Below are 22,380 nucleotides of genomic sequence, written 5' to 3'. Positions count from 1 at the left end.
CTCATACTGCAGTCTTTTAGCCTTTTCTTCTTCCCTGTTTCTACATCTTTTCTCCACTTATCTTTCTCTTTTTCTAAGTACTGCTGTCTCCTCTGTTCATCAGCATCACGCCTGGCACGGTAGCGCCTCTGATTTTCAGCAGTGCTCAATGGTGTGGAAGAACTCTGTAGAAATCAATTACATTTCAAACTAAATGTCTATTAACCTTTGATAAAATAATGATTTGGGTAACACCTTACATTAAGTCTGCATTCACTACTATTAGGCACTAATAACATAGTTGTTACTAGTACACGTAAGTACAGTTAGTTACAGATGGAACAAGACATCTAATAATTACAAAGAAATGTGTGTAATTACACATGTTCATGTTCTACTTCTGTAAAGACATACTGCTGAACTGAAGGAGATGCAACCCTGTTACTGTAGTGCAACCCTGTTACTCTAATTATAGTAACAGGGTTGCAAGTAACAGGGTTGCAAATCAATGCTAATGTTAGCTTTTACTTCAGGAAAAGATGCTAGCTGAGGAATGTAAGTTACTGTCAATGTCGAGGTTAAACATAGTTATATGAATAAAGAAAGATACATTTGAAATAAATGTGTCTTATTGTGATAATATGAGTAACAGGGTTGTGTTGGCTAGAGTGACACAGTCAATCAAGGCTGAAAAGATTAGAAAAATATAAAAAGTAGAAGAGAGGACTTACCTTTGGTCTAGCCATTTTGTTAGCAGATGGCTTGATGATGTCATTTCCTGTGTCATGTGACTCACTGTTTTTATTTTTTCCCCTCTATCTGGTGAAATAGGTTTCGGTAACAGGGTTGCACACATGTTGTGGGACACAACTTCAGTGCATAATTACTATTATTTAAAATATGTTGATGAATAAACAAATTGTTTTTATAATTACAATAGACATATATCAACAATCTAATACCAAAAAAGTATATTTAAAACATATATTTAAATGTTATATTGGACATGCAAGTTGGTCATCAAGAAGGTGGGACAAGAGAAAAGTGCCATTTTTGGGGGTGTTCAAGAGCTATTTGGTATTTTAAATAATATTTTGGAACCACTTTTTCCACAACCATATTTACATTTAGTCTCAGGACAAGTACAATTTACATAACAAGTGCATGTTTTAGTATTTTGTGCATGGATTGTTTGGAATTTCATGGGTGGGACTGAAAATGTCCTCCAATTCTGGAATGTATATATAGATGGTTTCACTGGAATTCTGTTACTAGGGAACAGTTTGGACCCAATGTATTTCCTGTCAACTATTGCATTGGCTAACATTGCAAAAGGAAATAAACGTTGTCCTTTTAAAATTGTATTGTTGTCACTTTGAAACCGTCTATATATCATGCCAACCATTATTTGGTTGTATATTTTGATAGGTGAGTATGCGCAGAAACGAGCGACAACACCACACTATATGTGTTATTCGTATACAATAGACTAGGTACTAACAATGTTATCAACACAGCCACAAGGTTCCCTGAGGCAGTGCTGCTGAGCCAGCTGATGACGCGGGGCGGAAGTTGTAATCAGCTGATAAAGGAGGCGACGAGCTCGATGAAGCCTCTTCGTGAACAGAAGAGCCATCTTCACGACCGGGAGAGAGTGGAGGAGAGAGAGAGAGGGGGACTGAACAGATCATTTTGAGGGGGGACCCCGGTGTCGTTTGAAGGCTCAACGACGTTGTGTGTGAAGACAGTAGGACAACCGGTGTCTGTTGGAAAGAGAAATAGGACTTTGCGGGGATTTACGCAGGAGAAGTCATCGGGGACCAACAACGGGTTGCTTTGCGAGGAGGTTCTTTGGGAAAAAAATACAAAGAAAGGAGAAAATTAATTTGGACTGGAGTTTGGCAAAATATCACAGGTTTACAAATTCGGGCAAATACAAAAAGTGGCAGTGCATAATCGCTGAAGACGGTCAAGGCATAGCGGCATGTAGTCCTTCAAGTTTGAAAGGTGTGTATAGATTCAAAGCAGTCAATGTAAACAAACCCCAAAAGCCCCAAGCTAGGAGCTCTGACTGCTGGCTGAGTGATTAGCTTGGTAGCTACTAGCTAGATGATAATAACGTTAGCGAGACAACCAGGGTCAACCCGAAAGTGAGCGAGCCTGTCCATGACGTCAACACCACATTTCATCGCAAAATTGATGTTTATGACAGCTGTCAGTCGATCCCTTTGTGTTGTCGTAGCTAAGCTGCTGTTGGGCTTCAAGGCTAGTGAATAGTTAGCATCTTGCTTTGCCCGTTTAGCTAGTTGGCGTGCTAATGCCTAGCTAGCAAGTGGTGTGGGACTATCAGTCTGAATGACGGAACAAAGGAAGAACAGATGATTGGCAAAATCGCGTTGCACTTGACGCTGTGTTGATGACAAATAGATAGTCTTGCAGTGAAAGATCAAGGCATTGCATTAGAAGAACACAGTGTACGACTTGTGTGGAGATTGGCAGTAGTGTGTTAGTGGGGGGGCTAGCTCAGCTGATTGGTCGAAAGGAGTAGTATGGGGGTCAGAATGAAGGAAAACAAGTTGATGTAATTTTTTTGTATATAAATAAGTAAGATAAATAGATATAAACCTACAGGTGATCAAACTATAACGACACGGTCGAACTGTTACACCTCTCAATTTGACATAAACCCTGGTCACTCACTCGTAAGTGGGGGTCGTCTAGTCCAGTCAGCAACAGCAAACCATGTAATTCTATAGGCAGAAAACCAGAGAACACCTTTTCTTCAACGCAAAACGAGTCATGTAAGGGGCTCTGGCAGACAGCATGGAATGGAGACAGTTTTAGATAAGTATATCGCCCTAAATGGCAAGACGCTTTGGTCGGAAAGATAAGAAACACACACCCCTCTAAAACTCCCCAATTTACTTCACAAGACTTGCAATGACATTATTTCCGCTAGAGGCTGAATAAAGGAAACAGCGGCTTTGTCGGAATACTTGAATTGTTTTATTCTCAGTCAGAAGCGGGTACAATGTTTTGATTATGTAGCTCGTTTTAAAGGCCCCGGCGGAGATATTTCAGCTGTGTTTTGGTTGTTTTGTTTTGGTCACCCCTCCCCCAGCTTGAAGACTTGAGTATTTACTTGTCATTTGTGGACAAGTCCCCCCTCGGCCGTTTCCCCTTTGCTTTTAGTTTTGAGGAAAGGCCCCGGCCATTGTTGCTGTCCCCCTAGAGTCCGGAGTCATAAGGGTGGATGTAATGGAACTTATGTTCGCCGAGTGGGAAGACGGAGAGAGGTTCTCCTTCGAAGATTCTGATCGGTTCGAGGAGGATTCCCTCTGCTCGTTCATCTCCGAGGCCGAGAGCCTCTGTCAGAACTGGAGGGGGTGGAGGAAGCAGTCAGCTGGACCCAATTCCCCTACGGTCAAAATAAAAGGTAGGCTACACAAATGTAACGCAATGTTAGAAATACTTATGTAATCCTAGTTTTGTGGTCTATTTTTTATTTTATTTTTTTTATACACCCAGCCTGCTCTCTGTGACATGTTAATGCTTATTAACAACAAGGCACATTCTGTGTGTTCTCATTGCTTTCCCGAGAGGCAACAACCTTGAAGACCAATTGTTGCAGATTATTACACTCCATTTAAAGCCATAATCTGTCATTTTGTGTGTATTGACATTCTTGAAGAGTTTGATCTGAAGTTGGAAAATAAACTTTTTTTGTAAAATTCTTAACCCATGATAATGCAGAATATAGATTTTTTTTTATTACAAGTCAATGTTTACCAACATAAACAAATCTGTTGCAACCACAAAATACAGCCAATACAAAAAAAAAAAAACATATTTAGCTCTTGTGGTGTTAGTCTTTGTACCAAGAGCTGAGTCAATCAACTAGAGAATAACAAGTCTGGCTCATTTGACTATCCATCGTTCAACATGTGAAAAATAATAAAAAGAATTATGTATACGTTTGCGTGTTATCCCGTCGTGAATATTGTATAGTTTCAGAGTGATCCTGGCTAATTCCTGAAAACGGCGCTATGGAGCGATATGTGAATTTTGCTAAATGCGTTCGCGTTGCTCACCTGGACGCGTGTATGTATGCTTTCCGCAACACAGTTGTGTTTCCGGGTTCCCGTTTTGCGCTCTGATTGGCCGCTGCCGCGCGCTAGCACAAGCTCCTCGCTACGCCCGCTAAACCCTTGCTATGAGTGACGCGCGAACAGACTTTCACTTTCGTCTTGTTTACATCAGGGTGAACGCTGTTGCGTGCCAGAGCTCTCATATTTGCGAATGCATAAACTATATCTTAAATTATGGCTATGTGTCTAATATGGCCGTCGCTTATCAATGACTTGTTTGCAGTCAACATTGTCCAAACGGATTGTTTTTTGTTTACATCAGGGTGAACGGTGAACGCTGTTGCGTGCCACCACCCACTTCAATGACAGAGCTCTCATATTTGCGAATGCATAAACTATATCTTAAATTATGGCTATAATTACATGCATCATTGTTTACAATGAACGGTGGGGCTAATCGAAAGGACTGATTGCTGTTTAACTTGTCCGTGTCCGCTCCTTTCGATTAGCCCCACCGTTCATTGTAAACAATGATGCATGTAATTATATTAACGTTACTGTGCACTGTTGTTGTAGCCACCGGTTAATTCACGATTTTTTTTATTGGTTTGTCATGACAAACCAATTACATAATCCAACATATGTGTAAAGAAACAACATATTCCAGTTAACGGTATATTTTTTTAATGATTCGTTACGACGAAATCAATACTTCCATTTGTATAAATTGCATTAAGCGGACCTTAGTATTACTGCCTGGCTGAGGGGCTTGTCACGGCTTATCAGAGCAACGCGGAAACACAACTGCGTTGCGGAAAGCATACACACGCCACCTGGACGCCTGTAGCCTTTCTCCAACACGTTCGTGTTTCCGCGTCTCTGATTGGCGACATTAGGGCTGGGCGATATGGCCAAAAACGTTATCGCGATAAAATTATTTTCATATAACTCGATATCGATAATTATCGTCGATATAATGTCTGTCAAGTTTAATTAACTTCTTATGCCCGGCGCCGATGGACGGGCTATTAATAGACTTGTTTTGCTGCTGCGAATGTCTCGAGTTGATGTCGTCATCAGTCCGCGCACGTTAGCAGTTAGCCGACAAGCGGCGGTGTATCCCATGACAAAGTACTAAATATGACCCTAAAATACTTTGTTCCGCCCCAATACATTGCAACGACGTCCACCGTATACCCCACACTACTATAACCGTGGCATCAGAATTCACGCGAAACACCCACTCGGCACGTAAACTATAAAATAGCGCCGTGCAAGCTAATTATCCTAGCCAGCCTTGTTTACAAAGTACTAAATATCACCCTAAAATACTCTGTTCCGCCCCAATACATTGCAACGACGTCCACCGTATACCCCACACTACTATAACCGTGGCATCAGAATTCACGCGACACACCCACTCGGCACATAAACTATAAAATAGCGCCGTGCAAGCTAATTATCCTAGCCAGCCTTGTTTACAAAGTACTAAATATGACCCTAAAATACTCTGTTCCGCCCCAATACATTGCAACGACGTCCACCGTATACCCCACAGTGCCCACACTACTATAACCGTGGCATCAGAATTCACGCGACACACCCACTCGGCACGTAAACTATAAAATAGCGCCGTGCAAGCTAATGATCCTAGCCAGCCTTGTTTACTACCCAGAGGTGCAGCGCGGGTCTCCTTCGCTCTCGGCCATCTCCTTCACTGATTGGTTGTTAGTGCGTGTGCTCATATCCAAGCTTGGAAAATCAATATATCGAAACTTTGCGACCACGTTTCATGTTTATTTCGAGGAAATAATTTATCGCGATAGTTATCGTTTTATCGCCCAGCCCTATGTGACATGTACGCCCAATCGTGGGACCGCAAGTTTCTACACTGGTTAAGCTTAGGCGCTCTTTCGAAGTAGGTTAAGGTTAGAGTTTGTCTTAGAGCATGGCGATAGAACGCCTGCCCTGATTCCAAACTCTAACCTTAACCAACTTCGAAAGAGTCGCCTAAGCTTAACCAGTGATAAACTAGGCGTTAGGTAGTTTGCAGGCTGTTCGACCCGGAAATAGGCGCAGAACTTGCCGTCCCACGATTGGCGCACATGTCACATGACCTGGCCAATCAGAGCGCAAAACGGGAACCCGGAAACACGGACGCGTTGGAGAAAAGCGAACCCCAGCTACTAGGACAGAGCGGCTTAGGCTCAGCTTCTTCCCCCAGGCCATCAGAGCCCTGAACAATGAACATTGAGTGCCACAGAACACTGAACTATCCGCACACATGAACACACACACGACACGCACGCTGTGCACGCTCACACACTAGCAGCCACTTAACACTTTAAAATGAGCGGCACACACTCATGCCGCACACTTATGGCCAAAAGGAAAGGCCACTTTAAATTAGAATAACAGGAACAGTGTATTGCACTACCAAAGCTACCTAGCATGTCCTATATGCTCTGTAAATAACTATGTACAGATACCGAGATGTCGCACCATGTTACCTGTTACCTGTTTATTGCACAATGTTGTTTTTTATTGGATTCTATTATATGTTGTAACACTGTATTGCACATCGTTGCGGGCAAGACCACCCGCATTTCATTGTATACTTGTATGCCGTGACAATTAAAACTCTTGACTTGACTTGAAGCTACACGCCACCTGGACATTTTTTGATGCTCTGATCGTCATCAGCGGCATTTTGAATACTACATACGTTGATCGACTCGATCGATGTGAAATCATTGTAGGATCTTGGCGGAATTGAAGTCGGATAAAACTTACCTTTGATCTGGGTTATTCCAAAAATAATATTATTTTGTCTGATCGAGATTTCCAGTATTGATCCATCGGGTCCCCACTCCCCAACATAATCTGGCACAACACATGCATCGAGGGGCCATGGACGTGTTCCAATGTGATCGGGTGAACCGCTAGACCTGCCTGGACCAAAATGTTCCGCCCGGACGAGATTAGATGTGACACACAGTCTGGAACAGGGTTTCAAAGGGTGGGTGATACTGCCACCTAGCAGGATCTGGCCAGTACTTCACTCTAGGGGTCTCAGTATGCCTTTTAACGGTAACATAGAGGTCCGTGACACTGAATAGAATATTAAAATCGGAAAAAAGGAAAAACCAACCAAATAACGTATACGTGATTGGTGTTCATCGGTTGGCGAGCAAACACATATGTATACTTGAATGGCGCAGATTGAGTTAAAGGTAGAATCTGTAATGCTGTCAAACAGCGTTTTGTTTAATTTTGTGTTTTGGCCTGACATGTGGGCAGTTTAGTAACTTATTATACTGTGAATTTATCCAGACCTCTCTTGGCAGAGCCAGTGGTGTGGCCAGTAGTAGCAACCCCTCCTCTATCCTCGCTTAACTCCAACCCACTCATCAGACACAAACAAACATTTTAAACAAGGCACAATACGAAAAGGGGGCAGCGGTGGCCTAATGGTTAGAGAAGCGGGTTTGTGACCGGAAGGTCGCTGGTTAGATCCCCCAGACTGGCAGGGAAAATCTGGGCTGGGGAAGTGAATTAATAACTCTCTCCTATCCCCTTAACACCAACCGCTGAAGTGTCCTTGAGCAAGGCACTTAACCCCCACTGCTCGAGTGGAGTTGCTCAGTGGCCAACGGTGGCAGACTGTGGTTGTACTGGGCAGCTCCCAGGTGTGAATGGAACTGTGTGAATGTGAAGCAGGGCGTTCCTGAAAAAGAGCATCCGCTCAGCGAACCTACCCTGGGTAAATAAAGGTTAATAAATAATAAAATAAATAAAAAGGTGCTCTATTGCCTAGTGGTCGCTGTTTGACGACATTACAGATTCTACGTTTAACACATTCAGCGCCACGCTTAGCGGTTATCTTTACTAGGGATGCACCGAATGGGAAATTCTTGGCCGAAACCGAATACTGAAAATATGAAACAGTTGGCCGAATGCCGAAAGGCTGAATATGATTAATATAAATATATATAATGTATTTATTTGTTACGAATGTTGTTCAGCTATGTGATTATGGCAAAATACATGATTATGGCAAAACTTAAATTATGGAAAAACTTAAATTATATTAATAATCACTATTATGGGTCCATAAAACATTTATTCAGCACTTTTGAATGCATGTAATTCCAGACTGACTGCTGAAAGATTGTACAATTAATTTTTTTTCTCTTTGCATACAACAAAATGTGCATTAAAGTCAAGTGCATTTGCTTTTCTCTGTAGGATAACTACAACAAAATGCATTCAGAACAAAGCCAAGGTGCTTTAAAACTGCATAAAGATCTAGGCCAGTAAATAATATCTCTTCAAGTCTTACTGGACAAAATTAGGTTTGAGTTTTGAGCTTCCTAGTTGCCGTAGTTGATGATGTCCCACTAGGATATCAACACAGGTTTGGAAGCTGGAAGAGCTTGATGGATTAACTGAAGCAATATAAAGAAACTAATAGCCAATAAATGCGAAGGTTATCTTTGAACCTCTGTTGTCAAGCCTCGTCAATATAACCCCCCCCCCCCCTTTCCTCACTAATGGAACTGGTGTTGTGGAGTCACTCCGCTGTCTAGGGTACGGCTAACGTTAGCTAGCTTAGCGGTGGCAGGGCTAGAAATTGTGACCGAATTAGTCGCATATGCGACCGAAATTGTATCTGTGCAACCTCAAAATATAATTGGGAGCATTTGTGCGAGTGCAAATAATTGTTCTGGTGCGACCCCCCCCCCCCCCCTTATCTGTACATTCGCTAGTTTGTCACTCAGTATGTGCCTTGTGAGTTGACAGTGACCATTCTAACCAATCAAACGTGAGCTTGACGTTACTCACAGGGGGTAATTAACATGAGCTAACGTTAGCCCTTCGACGAGTGGTTTGCATAGACGGTAACGTTAGCTACAGCTTCGTTAGCCTAGCTAACGTTAGCTACATATCTAGCAAGCTATAGACAACGAAAGTTTAATGTGACTGATCTAGTGAGTCGTGACTGATCCACCCATAAATAGCTAATGTCAAATATAAATAACGCAATGGCCATACCAACCCATTCGTTTTGACGGGAGCTAGTTAACGTTAGCTAGTTAGCCAGCTAGCTAGTATACCGGTGAATCATCTTGCCAATTGATTTCGGTCGACTAACGTTAGCGAGATTGGCCTACGTTCCGTTACATATTCATAATCATGAGAAGGATATGAGTCTGAGGCGGGATGTCAAAAAACGACGCTAAACATTTATTAATGTTTTTTTTTTGATCAAATTTTTTTTATTATTAATTACATGAAACAGGACAACACAATAACCACAGTAACAAAAAACATAACTTTCACAGGAGAATAACAAACAATAATAATACAGAATAATAAATTATAAAGACAAAAAGAAAAAGAAACAGCGTCCAACCTATCAAATATAGATGGCTACTTCAATAACAAAAAGGGTCTTCAAAACATGGCAACCTTTCCCCACCTTTACAAAGTGGAGTGACTTAAAAGATTGTTTATGAGAGTGTTGCCGCAGATTTACTGTAGATAGCCTAGGTCCCTTACACATGTTCAAGACTGCCAAACTTGCAGAAGGTAAAGTGTAAGAAGAAAGAAATTCTTCCTCCAAGTTGGTTGACAGGTCAATCAGTCTGTCAATATTAGTCTCTTGGGGAGATGGCATGTGAGTTGACATATAGCGCAGAATAGCTAAATACCAACCCCCCCTAAAATCCCCCCAGTCAAAGTTAAGAAGGACAAGACAAAAACCAAGACAGACAAGACATTTCCTCCTCCCCCTCCCCAGAGACCGCCGGACCCCCCCGATCAAGCGCCCCAACCCCGCTCAGCCGCACACTGCGGTCTTTACCTTCTCAGCTGCTGCGAACCACAGGTCAATTCCAGCCTGCCCTACCCCGATCACCCGGGCCGTGGATATCTCAAGATAAATCACATCCAATAGAGTTAGGGACCAGTTAATCATTGTAAGCTTCTCAGGCTCCTTCCATCTCATTGCTATTAGCTTCTTCGCTGCTGTGACGCCCGCTAGGACAACCCTTTTCAGTTGTACGGACGCGGGTAGTGTCGTTATATCGTTCAGGAGTAGCGTAACAGCTGTGAATGGGATAGTTAAGCCACACAGATCTGAAAGTTTGTCCGTTATTGACCTCCAGAAGCGGGCCACTGGTGGGCAATCCCAATACATATGCATATAAGTGCCAGTGGCCTTTTGAGAGCACAAAGTGCACCGAGAGTCGGTTATCAGTCCCATAGCAAATAGCTTCCTAGGTGTAAGATAGGTCCTATGAATATAATTAAAATTAATTTGCTGGTGATTGGGGTTGCGGGAAGATAATGCCACATTTGCCCAAACATCATCCCAGTCAAACTCGGGGTCCAACTCCGGTATATCCACACGCCAGATTGTATCCAATGATAAATTTTTATACGTGGATTGAATTAAGAGCGTATAAAAGTCGGAGACAAACCCTCTGGATGTCGTCCTGTCCACTATGAGCCTGAGGAAGGGGTGTGGGTGCAAGGCTTGAGCCCACGGTACGCCATGCGCCCTCAGTGCTGACCTTAGTTGAAGGTAAAGAAAGAAGGACTCGCCGGGTAGATCATAAAATTCTCTTAAGTCCTGAAACGCACGGAGGCCGTTCTTATCATAAATATCCTCCAGAGTATGCACTCCCCTCCTTTGCCATTGAGGAATATTAACCGGCTTGTGTCCAACAAGTAATTGCTGGTTATTAAAAATTGGAGAGTCCAGGTGCCAAGGGCATTTAACCCCACACGACCTCTGTACATTACGCCACGTTTGGATCACGTGAGTTATGATCGGTCCATACCTCAGCCGGCATTTCGCAATAGAGACAGTGGAGTACACTACATCCTGTAATCTTAGCGGAGACACCGCCGCCGCTTCTAAGGAGCGCCACGACACAGCCTCTACAGGGTCTAGCCAGCACATCAAAGGTCTCAGTGAAAAGGACCAGAAATACAGTTTAAAATCAGGGATTGCGAGGCCCCCATCTTGTTTCCTACGTTGAGTAGTAGCCCTTTTGATTCTCGGGCGTTTGTTATTCCAGACAAACTTAGATACCATCGATTGTACCTTGCGCCAGTGGTCTATTGGAGGGGGCAGGGGGAGCATTGAGCTAATAAAATTTATCCTAGGCAGGATGTTCATTTTGATTATGGAAGCCCGGGCTTGTAAGGAGTTAGGAAGGGACGACCACCTGTCTAGATCCTGGCGTATTTTATCATAAGTACCCGTGAAGTTGTACTTAGTAGTTTGGTTCAGCGTGGGGAATATCTCTATGCCCAGGTATTTGAAATGTTCTACTATGGGGATATCAGCTGGTAGTCGTACCGCCTTGGCCAGTTCATTAAGAGGTAGGCAGGCTGATTTGTTCCAGTTAATCTTAAAACCTGACAATTTACCAAAGTCGTCGATTATCCTCAATAATTTTGTGGCCGACCGGGAGGGGTCGTCCATGAAAATCAGCAGGTCATCCGCATAGAGAGCAATTTTGTGTGGAGTATTGTTGACCATTATGGGGACGATGTCCTCCGATTGCCTAATAAATTGGGCCAAAGGTTCGAGGGAAAGCGCGAACAGTCCCGGGCTCAGAGGGCAACCCTGTCTAGAAGATCTGGAGACTGGAAAGAGTGTGGAACAGTTTTTGCCTGTCAGTATCATCGCAGACGGCGAGGCATACAGGACTTTAATCATATGAATAAAACTCTTTCCAAGACCCATGACCTCAAGTACCTTCCACAGATATGACCACTCAAGTCTGTCAAACGCCTTCATGGCATCCAAAGACAGAACTGTGGATGGAGTTGTATTGTCTTTACTGTTATCGATTACATGCAACAGCCTCCTAAGATTATCTGCAGCCAGACGCCCCGGGATAAAACCAGTTTGATCGCAGTGTACCAATACAGACATAAATCTCTGCAGGCGACGGGCCAGCACCTTGGCAAACACCTTTAAATCGGCCCCGAGAAGACTCAAGGGTCTATAGCTACCACAATCATTGGGATCTTTGTCCTTTTTGAGAAGTAAAGAAATCAACGCCATATTGACATCTCTTGAGAACTCCCCTTGTTCGATAGCGTAATTGATCATATCGAGCATCAATGGACCCAGTTGGTCCCAGAAAGCTAAATACACTTCGGGTGGAATACCATCCCAGCCTGGCGCCTTACCCCTCTGCATTTCAACAATAGTCTCAACATTTATTAATGTTAAACTCTGTTGACGTTGAGCTAGTGTGCTGACAGGACAGTAACAAACAATATGGTTCGTGCGGAACCCTTATCCCCAACACATAGTTCTGTGGGTGGTTGTTAGAGTTGTTGATCTTCTACAAAAGATGAATTGTTTAAATGTATGTTTAATCCAGTAAGAATAGGCTATATAATAGGGGTGCACCGATATATCGGTCGGGTATCGGTATCGGCCGATAAGTGCCTTGTTGACTGCTATCGGCCTATCGGCCGATAAGCTCAAATGTGCCGATAGCAGTCGCCGATAAATACCCATCAATTTGTGTAGCGTCAAAAGGCAAAAAAAAAAAAAGTTCACTCGAGACCTACCTGCACAACGCCCGCCGTCCCCCACACACACACACAATCTACTAGAGTTGTTCCGATACCGATACGAGTATCGGAAAAGCCGCCGATACTGGCTAAAATGCTCTCTAATGCTGCGCTCCGATACCATATGACGTAATTTATCAACAACACTGGTCTGTTGAGTAAGCATTATAAAACAAACGTGTGCTTAATCGATTAAAGTGTCAATGCCATTTGTCATTTTAACAGCAGATACTTTCTTAAATGTCATCGTCCCGACAGAGCGGTGTTGACGGAGAGCTCATGGGTTCGCTTGGTGGCTGGTGTTATTACTATTAGCATTGAACAGCTAACCGAAAGCTAGCTTTAACATTACCTTGGCTAAAGTTGGGGCTATTCATATAATCCAGCAATAATGGCTGCAGACCTGCAAGCAAAGTACAGCAAGTTGGCAAAGGAGTATTCCAAGTTAAATCACAATGTCACCAGTAACGTTACAGTCTTCTATGGTCTTCCCATATACCGGTAGCTCATGCTAGCTAACGGTAACGTTGTCATTGCACAATTGCACGTCGCGTACACAATTAATGACATGTTGCGGACAGCCATATCGGCGACAATGTTTAGCTTTTAGTGCCAAATGATAAGAGTCTGAGGCGGAGTCTCAAAAGAGAATGTTGAATATTTATTGTGCAAAAATCACAACAGATCCGACTGCTACTGAACGGAGCCTTGTAGACAGACTGAGTAGGGTATATCTGCAGAGCCAGTGGGTAGCGAGTGCAGCAACGTATAATGTCCGTGTGGATCATTGGAGTAGGGTATATCTGCAGTGCTGAAGCCCCATACTCATTGATTAATGATACTAATACAAATCTATACAATCACCTGTTGTTGAATAAATACCATTACTTTCTAGTTATGACTAAAAAACAGTATATATAAAACAGTATTTCTTAAAAAAAAAAAAAAATTATATTTATAAAAAATTTATATAATATCGTTTTTTTTTTTTTTTATGTATGCACTGGTATCGGATAAATATCGGTATCGGCCGATACCCAAAGCTTAGGTATCGGAATCGGATCGGAAAGGAAAAAATGGTATCGGAACATCTCTACAATCTACTGCATCAAAGTAACTACTTATGATTAACAAGGCATTCGTTTTGTGGCATTAGCGTTATATAGTTAGTGTTACACGGACAATAACATCAGCATATTATTATTACCCATAGCAGCAAGGCATTACTCCGAGTCCGTTCATTAGCTCGGTTCCATTCCGTTGCTCATTCCGTACCCAACTACACATTCTGCAATCTGTTAATAAAGTTTTCAACCAGACAAATGTATAGAAAGGCTTTGTTTTATTATAACATTTGTTGCAGTAAAATCATTATGTCTCATTTGGTCATGCGTGGAGCGCCGGTCGGCGGGCCGGGCAGCTAACGTAGCTACGTTATTAGCTATTAGATGCAAGACTAACGTTACTGGTGAAAATGTGATTTGCGTTGGAATACTCCTTTGTCAACTTGCTGTACTTTGCTTGCAGGTCTGCAGTCATTATTGCTGCATTATGAATACCCCCAACTTTAGCCAAGGTAACGTTATGGCTAAACCTTTAACAATAGTTAACGCTAGCTTTCGGTTAGCTGTTCAATGCTATTAATAACACAACTCCCCGTCAACACCCTCTCTCGGGAAGATGGCATTTAAGAAAGTATCTGCTGTTAAAATGAAGTGTTACACGTTCAATAACAAGCATATTATTTACCCGAACATAGCAGTAAACAAGGCATTACTCCGTTAGTCCGTTCATAGCTCGGTTCCATTCCGTTGCTCATTCCGTACCCAACTACACATTCTGCAATCTGTTAATAAAGTTTTCAACCAGACAAATGTATAGAAAGGCTTTGTTTTATTATAACATTTGTTGCAGTAAAATCATTATGTCTCATTTGGTCATGCGTGGAGCGCCGGTCGGCGGGCAGCTACGTTAAGTGTGTTCTGCTCTCGCAAACAGAACAATGGCGGCATGCCCGGAAGTAGAAACATTTATAAACGCTTGCCGATTGGTCGGCAAGCGGGAGGTGGGTGCTAGCGGTGTGGCGTAATTGGCCGAATCGACTGTCAATCAAAATGGTTCCATTGCATTGGTTGAAAGCTCTGGTTGAGAGAATAGTATCCCGCTGCAGGCCGCAAGAATGGTTCCATTTCATTGGTTGAAAGCTCTGGTTGAGAAAATAGTATCCCTCTGCAGGCCGCAAGACGATACTGGGAGAGAGATAGTGATACCATAAACATATTTCTTGATGTTTCCTTTTTTTAAGTAAGTAAAGAGGCCTACAAATACAAACATACACATACAAATATACAGTAGTTTCATTAAAAAAAATTAAAAAATTAAAATAAAATAATTTTTTTCTTTTTTTTTTTTTTTTTTACAAATACTTATATACAAATATCGGTATCGGTATCGGCCGATAGTGTTAGTTGAACAATCGGTATCGGTATCGGCGGCCAATTTTCATATCGGTGCATCCCTACTATATAACATACATCTGTGCAAGTAGATTAGATTACATTAACAAAACGTATTGCCCTTTTGACATGTAGCCTATTCATAATCATGAAGTTTATTTGGAAGTATTTTTTATTCTGTACTTACTAGTTTGAAAGTGGTCAGACAGTTCTCTCTGTGTGTAATACAGTCTTCACACATTCTAAATAACACTTACAGAAAAGCTGGTTTGTGCACTGTAATAAAAGAAGTTTTGTTCAATGGGATTTTTTATTTTTTTTTACCGAATACCCTGATTATAGGCCTACCGTGAACCGGGGTATTTTTGCCCAAGGTTATTATACCTTCAAAATGTCATACCGGCACATGCCTAATTACAGTACTGTTACTGTATATTGTAATTTTTTTTATCAATAAAAAAATATATATTACATATATATTGTTGGTGCTCCTTACATTTTGGTGGGTGCTCCTACATTTTTGCTGGTGCTTCCAAAGTTGGGAGCATCAGTGCTACTAAGTAAAAATGTTAATTTTGAGCCCTGGGTGGCTAACGCTAGTGATATTTTTTCGGTGCTAAAACCCTTTCGGCCGAAAGAGCCCATTTAACCATTTTCGCCCGATAATTTTCAATGGCCGAATAATCTTTACTGCTAGATGGCCAGCTTTGATAGTCGTTTCTGTGGTGTTTCACTATGTTTGCAAAGCTGTGTGTTCTGTATTATAGCTGTGGAGACAATGGTGTGGTTCATTTGCCCGAAATTACTTGTAGTGCAACATGGAAAAAATAGTTTGTTTCTACACACTGTAGTTTTTTTTTGATCCACTTTTTCTCCTTTTTTTTCTATTTTTTCTCCCATCCCAATTACCTGCTGTGCCAATTCTCCTTTCCCCTGTCTTGAATGTTGCTTGCATATGCCCCCCACTGGTCGGTCGTAGGGAGGATAGAAGCCTTGCATCACGTGTCCCCTCCGATACACGAGGAGGCAGCCTGTCACATCTTTTCACTTGCCAGCGTGGACTCTCATTGGCGAGGTGTAACGTGTGGGAGGTTCACACTACCCCCGCCATTTCCTGTCTCTGCTGTGCAGGCGTCCCCAACCGACCTGTAGGAGTCGCTGTCCACAACGTCCAGATTACCACCCATCGACTTCCACCCGCTAACTCTGCCAATTGAGTTAGTATGCAGTGTTTCCCATTAATTACCTAGACTGTGGTGGCCCGCCACAGTCTAATTAGTCCCGCCACATTTGTATAATGAACCAAAAAATATGTACCTTTTTTTTTATACTTTTCAGTAGTATTGGTAGTAGTCGTAATAGTAATCCAGTATATTTTTTTATTTTCAAAAAAATAAACCAGTTCAACACAGGTAACCACTTTTGCTTCATTTCTTTGATGGCTCAAATGTATGCTAGTGGTTCTCAAACCTCTCCTCGAGGCACCCCAGCCGTTCCATGTATTTGTTAAATTCCACCACCAGCACACCTGATTCAATTAATAAAGGGCTAGTTAAGTTGAATCAGGTTTGCTGGTGGTGGAATTTAACAAATACATTGAACGGCTGGGGTGCTTCGAGGAGAGGATTGGGAAGCACTAGACTCTAGTCGATTTTGTGTTTTGAGCACAAAGTTCATCATAGATCTAGCCTCTTTATTTTTGCTCTCAAAGTGCACCAGATTGATGCATTTAACTTTAAAATGTACCAAAAATAAGATCCGGGGGTGCATGCCCCCGGACCCCCCTAGAGGGGCAGAGGTTCACCCACCACAGTCTCACAAAATCCTGTGGGAAACACTGACTGGCCCAAGCCAGAGGCAACGCCGACAGCCGGAGTCGAACCCGGTGTCTCTTGCGTTGGTGACGAGCGCAATGTCCGCTGCGCCACCCAGCCGCTACACACTGTAGTTTGTAGTTCATTACACGCTAAACACCGGTCCGACTTTTTCAGTCCCGATACCTGGGTTTGGGTATCGGCCGATACCGATACCGATCCGATAATAAAGTAAAAGAAAAATAATAATAATTCCAAGTTTTAAAAAATTTGATATTAAAATATATTTAATACATAACATCTATTCTTTTTCACATATTGAACGATAGATAGGTGATGTTAAATGGGCCATAACAGGGTTAGAAATTAACATTTTTTTCAAGGGCTTTTTTTGCCCCCCTTAATTGATTTTCGGGGGCTTTTTTTTTTATTTCGGGGGTACTGAATTTTTATGATAAACGGTAGGGGTGGGACGGTTCACAAAATGGACGGTTTGGTTCGTATCACGATTTTGGGGTCACGGTTTTCAGTTCGATATACGTTAATCTTTATTAAAAAAAATGTAACACTCAAATCTAAACATGCTTCTCATTTATTAAAAATAAAAGGTTTACAGTGTTTACAGCCTTAAATAATGTTTGGCACACAAAGACCGAACTGACTGAAAAATATAGGCTACATTTGTCAAAGTATTAACTTAGTGCAAACAAACAATATGCTCAGCCAGCACTAGACTTTCCTTTCTTTAATTAATATAAACACACAAAAACAATGTCAACCATGTTTAAATTCCCTGATTGTCAGTTCTTAATGGAAAGATTCGTTTTCTGCTTGAAATTATTATGTTTCTGTCTACATTTATTTAGACTAACATTATTTAAATATTGAGTGCATCTGTGGTGGATTACGCAATTCGGTGAGTTGGAACTATCTATGGGTTGGTGCCGGGTCCCCACGGACATTTTAGTGTCACGCACCTTGGCAATGTTATTATCAGCTCCGGTAACGTTAGGAGGTGATGGCATGCAGTGGGAAAGCGGCAATAGTCCCGGTTGGAGTTAATAAAACACAGTTGTATGTTAGCCTTCTTGGATGTTGAATAAACGCCTATCATTGTCTTTAAACACCCCGCCTCTCAGACTCCCATTTCCTCCTCTGCTACAGTAGCTACGGTGACATTTCATTGACTGTACAGTATTAGCTTGCGGGCTGCGTCGGGCTACCATAGTTAAAACGTGCGTTGTGTTTACAAACTGCTATGGCAAGATGTGTGTATGCCTATGTAATGTTAATGGCTATGTTTTTAAAGTCGTAATGAAGATTGATTTATATTGTGCGTGCCATTTTTACACAAACTGACTAGCACCTGGCTACAGTGCTGCTGCTGCTGCCTGCAGCCAGTGCAGAACACCGGCTCCGCCAAATTAATTTTTTTATTTGCGCGTCATCTGAACCGTACGATACAGACGCTCCATTACCGGATAAATATAGATATAATTAGTAAACTGTCGGGGGCATTAAGTGCCCCCCTTAACTGATTTTCGAGGGCATTTTGTCCATTTTCAAGGGCATTATGCCCCAAGCCCCCGTTAATTTCGAACCCTGGGCCATAGTATTGTATCAATAGCTATAATATAGAATATGGTTATAGCTCTACAAACAAGGTGACGCACTCCTATATTTTAAAGCGTGGCTGTGCTATGACGGGCTCCGTCTAATTCCTGGCGGTCAATGAGTTAATGGAATGAATAATCAAAGGAGATCTTGGTAGCGAAAATAATTATTTCAACTCTTTCAGAATAAGTAGATAAAAACAAGCCCAAAGAGTATATATTTGATACGAATGAATAGATACTTATGAGGATATCTGTACTGTATGCGCTTAGGTATCACGTACTATATAAATACATGGTTCCCAAAGTTTTCAACGCGCGATCCCCGAAATAACGTGTCAGAGAGGCTTGGAGGCTATACAGTTTCACTTTTAATCAGGTTTTAATCTGTTTCGGACATCATCCATACATGCATTGAATTGTTTAACCTTTGGTTTATACCAGTCATGTTCATCACCCTCTTTTTCATCATCAGATAATAGTGCTTGAACAGATAAATGCATTTTCTCAAATTCATTCATCAAAACGTCAAAGGCTTGCAATTGCTCATTCACTTTTCTCAAGTCACGGCCATGTCATCAAGTCCGTCAAACAGCGCATCTCCTCAGACATTTTAATCCCAGTTACAATATCACAATAGCGTGTGACTGACAGTGATACAATTCAACAATCCACAGATCCACGCGTAAAGACGCTTCAATTTATGCTTGAATGAAACACAATCCGGGCGCTCCAGTTAAGCAAATACATCCTCAGCGGAGAATATGAAACGAATCCGAGCCAAACCCCTGATCCAAGTTTCATTCATTAAAAATATCCCTGTGGGATTCACATTTGCAATGCTCCATTATTAAAATAACCACATAGTGTGTGTCGCGAGCGCCATATAGCTATGACGTGCATTATTTAGGACAAAGTAAATCCATAGGCTGAATATTATTTATTTATTATCAGAATTTTATGTATATTATTTTACATTTCAAAAGCCCCCTCTAGAAAAACGAAGCACACACATAATTCAGAATGGTATATAATGTGATCTCTGAGGAAGGGAGCTGGCATTCTTTTGCGAGGGAGTGGCCACTGGCCAGTTTATCCAGCTAACATAACTAAACCTGCGCTGGAGCAGGTTACAATTTTCCTATCTGTTGCCATAGTGATTTAGACGAACCTGTTTTGTGGAACCGAAAAGCCTGACTTATGTCAAGTTATCCTGAAGATTATCCGGCTAACTCAGTTAGCCGCGTACGGGGAACGGGCCCAGGACTCATACGATGGTGGTGGTGTTGTGTGTGTTGAGTTGACTCACTGCACAACAAGCTCATGTTCTCTTACTGTATTCTCTAGAGAACCCTCATTGTTCTCTTACTAAACCAATGCTAAGGGGAGAGCAGCCAATACCAATGACACAGATGACCAAATTCCCATTGGATTAATTTGATGTTATTGTCTATTAGAGTTTTAGATGCATTGTGAAGCTGGATAAGTGTGTATGTATGGCTGGGCAATATGGCCAAAATATCACACCACTATATTTTTATTAGAATCAATGGTATTTCCAGTACAAATTTCAATGTGATATGATGTGTGTTTTACATTGTTATCTTATACAATATTGTCATGGTGTCTTTTCATTCAAAATGATACATTTTACTTTCTTGAATACTATGGAAATACATAGTATGTATTTTTATTATAATCTATTGAAATTATAATTTTTTATTTTATTTTTTATATTATTAATATTTTTATAATTTTTTATATTATTTTTTTGTGTGGACCCCAGGAAGACTAGCTGGTTGCTATCGCACCAGCTAATGGGGATCCCTAATAAAATCAAATCAAATCAAATCTTGCCCCTTCCTCGTCTTTCTCAACCCCCCCCCCCCTCTCTCTCTCTCACTCACTCACTCACTCACTCACTCACTCACTCACTCACTCACTCACTCACTCACTCACTCACTCACTCACTCACTCACTCACTCACACACACTTCAGAAACAAACATAGTATCAATGAGAGCATCAATAATAGACCTGAGTGAAGTCTAGTAAAACAAATAAATAAAATAATCGTGAGTTAAAAAAAATAGTGGCGTTAATAGAATCGGGCGTTAACACATTGCCCGCCATAGGTTATGCTTATCAATATACCCAGTCTGCCACCACTGTAAGCCTATGGAGATGTTTACCTTCTTTGCAGGGCTATAACTTTTTAAATTTTATTGCTATATTGACATTACTATGGCCCATTCAACATCGATTATCTATCATTCAGGATGTGGGAACGTTATACTTTTTCATTCATACATTGTTGTGTTAATATAGAGCCATATGAAATCCGCGTTCACGGAATCGCGGACGGAATCGCGGAATTAACCAATAAAAATGGAATCAACTGCAAAACGTGGAATATTGCAGAATTTGGCCTAATCTGGACTGAAATTTCGTTTTTGGGTGGAACGTTTGGTGCACACGCGACCGGGGAGGCGGGGACTCTACAGCATGTTACACACAACACAGCCGCGGTGCTCAAGCGTCTGGCTGCTTCAGTGTTAACATCGTCAAGAAGCTAAACAATTCCACAATAAGCCCTCAATTCAGAGCAGAACAGTATGATGATGAACAGGTGATAAGGTGTTTTGCTAATTCTGTCAACGTTCCGTGGACTGGACCCGCAAAAACACTTGCGACACTATTGTGATTAAATAGCTATAACGTTAGGACGTTTAGCTTCTAGCTAAATCTAGTGCACCCATCCATTTTTTTAATGCAAACGATTGTCATTATACACTGCCCTTTATAAACTAAATACACTTAAATAGCTATGTAACGTTATAGGACTATCTATGGAAATGATAGCTTCTAGAAGTTCTAGCTAAATCTGGTGCACCCATCCATTTGTTTAATGCAAACGATTGTCATTATACACTGCCCTTTATAATCTAAATAAACTTAAATAGCTATGAAACGTTACAGTACATAGGACTATAGATGGAAATGATAGCTTATTGCTAAATCTAGTGCACCCATCCATTTGTTTAATGCAAACGATTGCCATTATACACTGTCCTTTATAAACGAAATAAACTAAACTAAAGGTGCCTAAATTATGCATTACTATATTTCATCACAATATAATAGATATAGCTAGGTTACTGACATTGTCATTGTGATAATGTCAGTAGTAGCTAGCTGTATCTATTGTTTACACTTGAAATATGTATTTTTATTTTGTCACAATATTAATTGAAAAATATTGTGTAAAATTGAACTGTATTTCTGAGTTGCAGCACTTAAAAACATTAAATGGACTGTTATATCTTATTCAATTGTGGACATTTATTCATTCCCACTTATTAGACACTATTTCTGATGGTAAAATGAGCATAAAAGGCAAAATACAGAATTCTGAAATATTAAAACGGAAAAAATGGAATTTGGGAAAAAATAAAATGGAATTTGGAAAATAATAAAACGGATTTCATATGGCTCTATACAGTTAATACCTTCTAGAATATAAGTATGTTTTTAATATTTTCTGCTGTAATTCCAAAAACGCTTATCGATTGCCATTTCTTTCCCATACACGCTATAAAAAATTCAAATGTATATGATCGGTATACATTATGCTTCATCATGCGTGGAGGAAAGGGGGGGGGGTCGTTTATAATTCCTTGATCATCAGTAACTGCTTTATGTAGTATGGGTGGATATATTGATCAGATGGTTTGCAAACAAGGAAATGCACAATGGGGTTGAAAATAACGTTATATTCCTCTTACCGTGGGCCAATGAGACTGGCGGTGAAAGATCCCAATTAT

The 22,380-nt window shown here is 41.3% G+C and overlaps 1 protein-coding gene across 1 annotated transcript in view; it reads left to right on the top strand.

Annotated features, from left to right (window-relative positions):
- The first annotated feature begins 1,580 nt into the window (after positions 1 to 1,580).
- zswim8 (zinc finger, SWIM-type containing 8) overlaps positions 1,581 to 22,380 on the top strand; it is a 204,645-nt gene continuing 183,845 nt past the window's right edge. Inside the window, exon 1 of the mRNA XM_084322223.1 lies at positions 1,581 to 3,415. Coding sequence (XP_084178349.1) covers positions 3,238 to 3,415 — 178 coding nt within the window. The 5' untranslated portion in view covers positions 1,581 to 3,237. The remainder of the gene's footprint in view (positions 3,416 to 22,380) is intronic.

The sequence above is a fragment of the Notolepis coatsorum genome, assembly GCF_963971535.1.
Source record: "Notolepis coatsorum genome assembly, chromosome: 9".
In the NCBI taxonomy this organism is placed as follows: domain Eukaryota; kingdom Metazoa; phylum Chordata; class Actinopteri; order Aulopiformes; family Paralepididae; genus Notolepis; species Notolepis coatsorum.
This window is presented reverse-complemented; position numbering and strand designations above follow the sequence as displayed.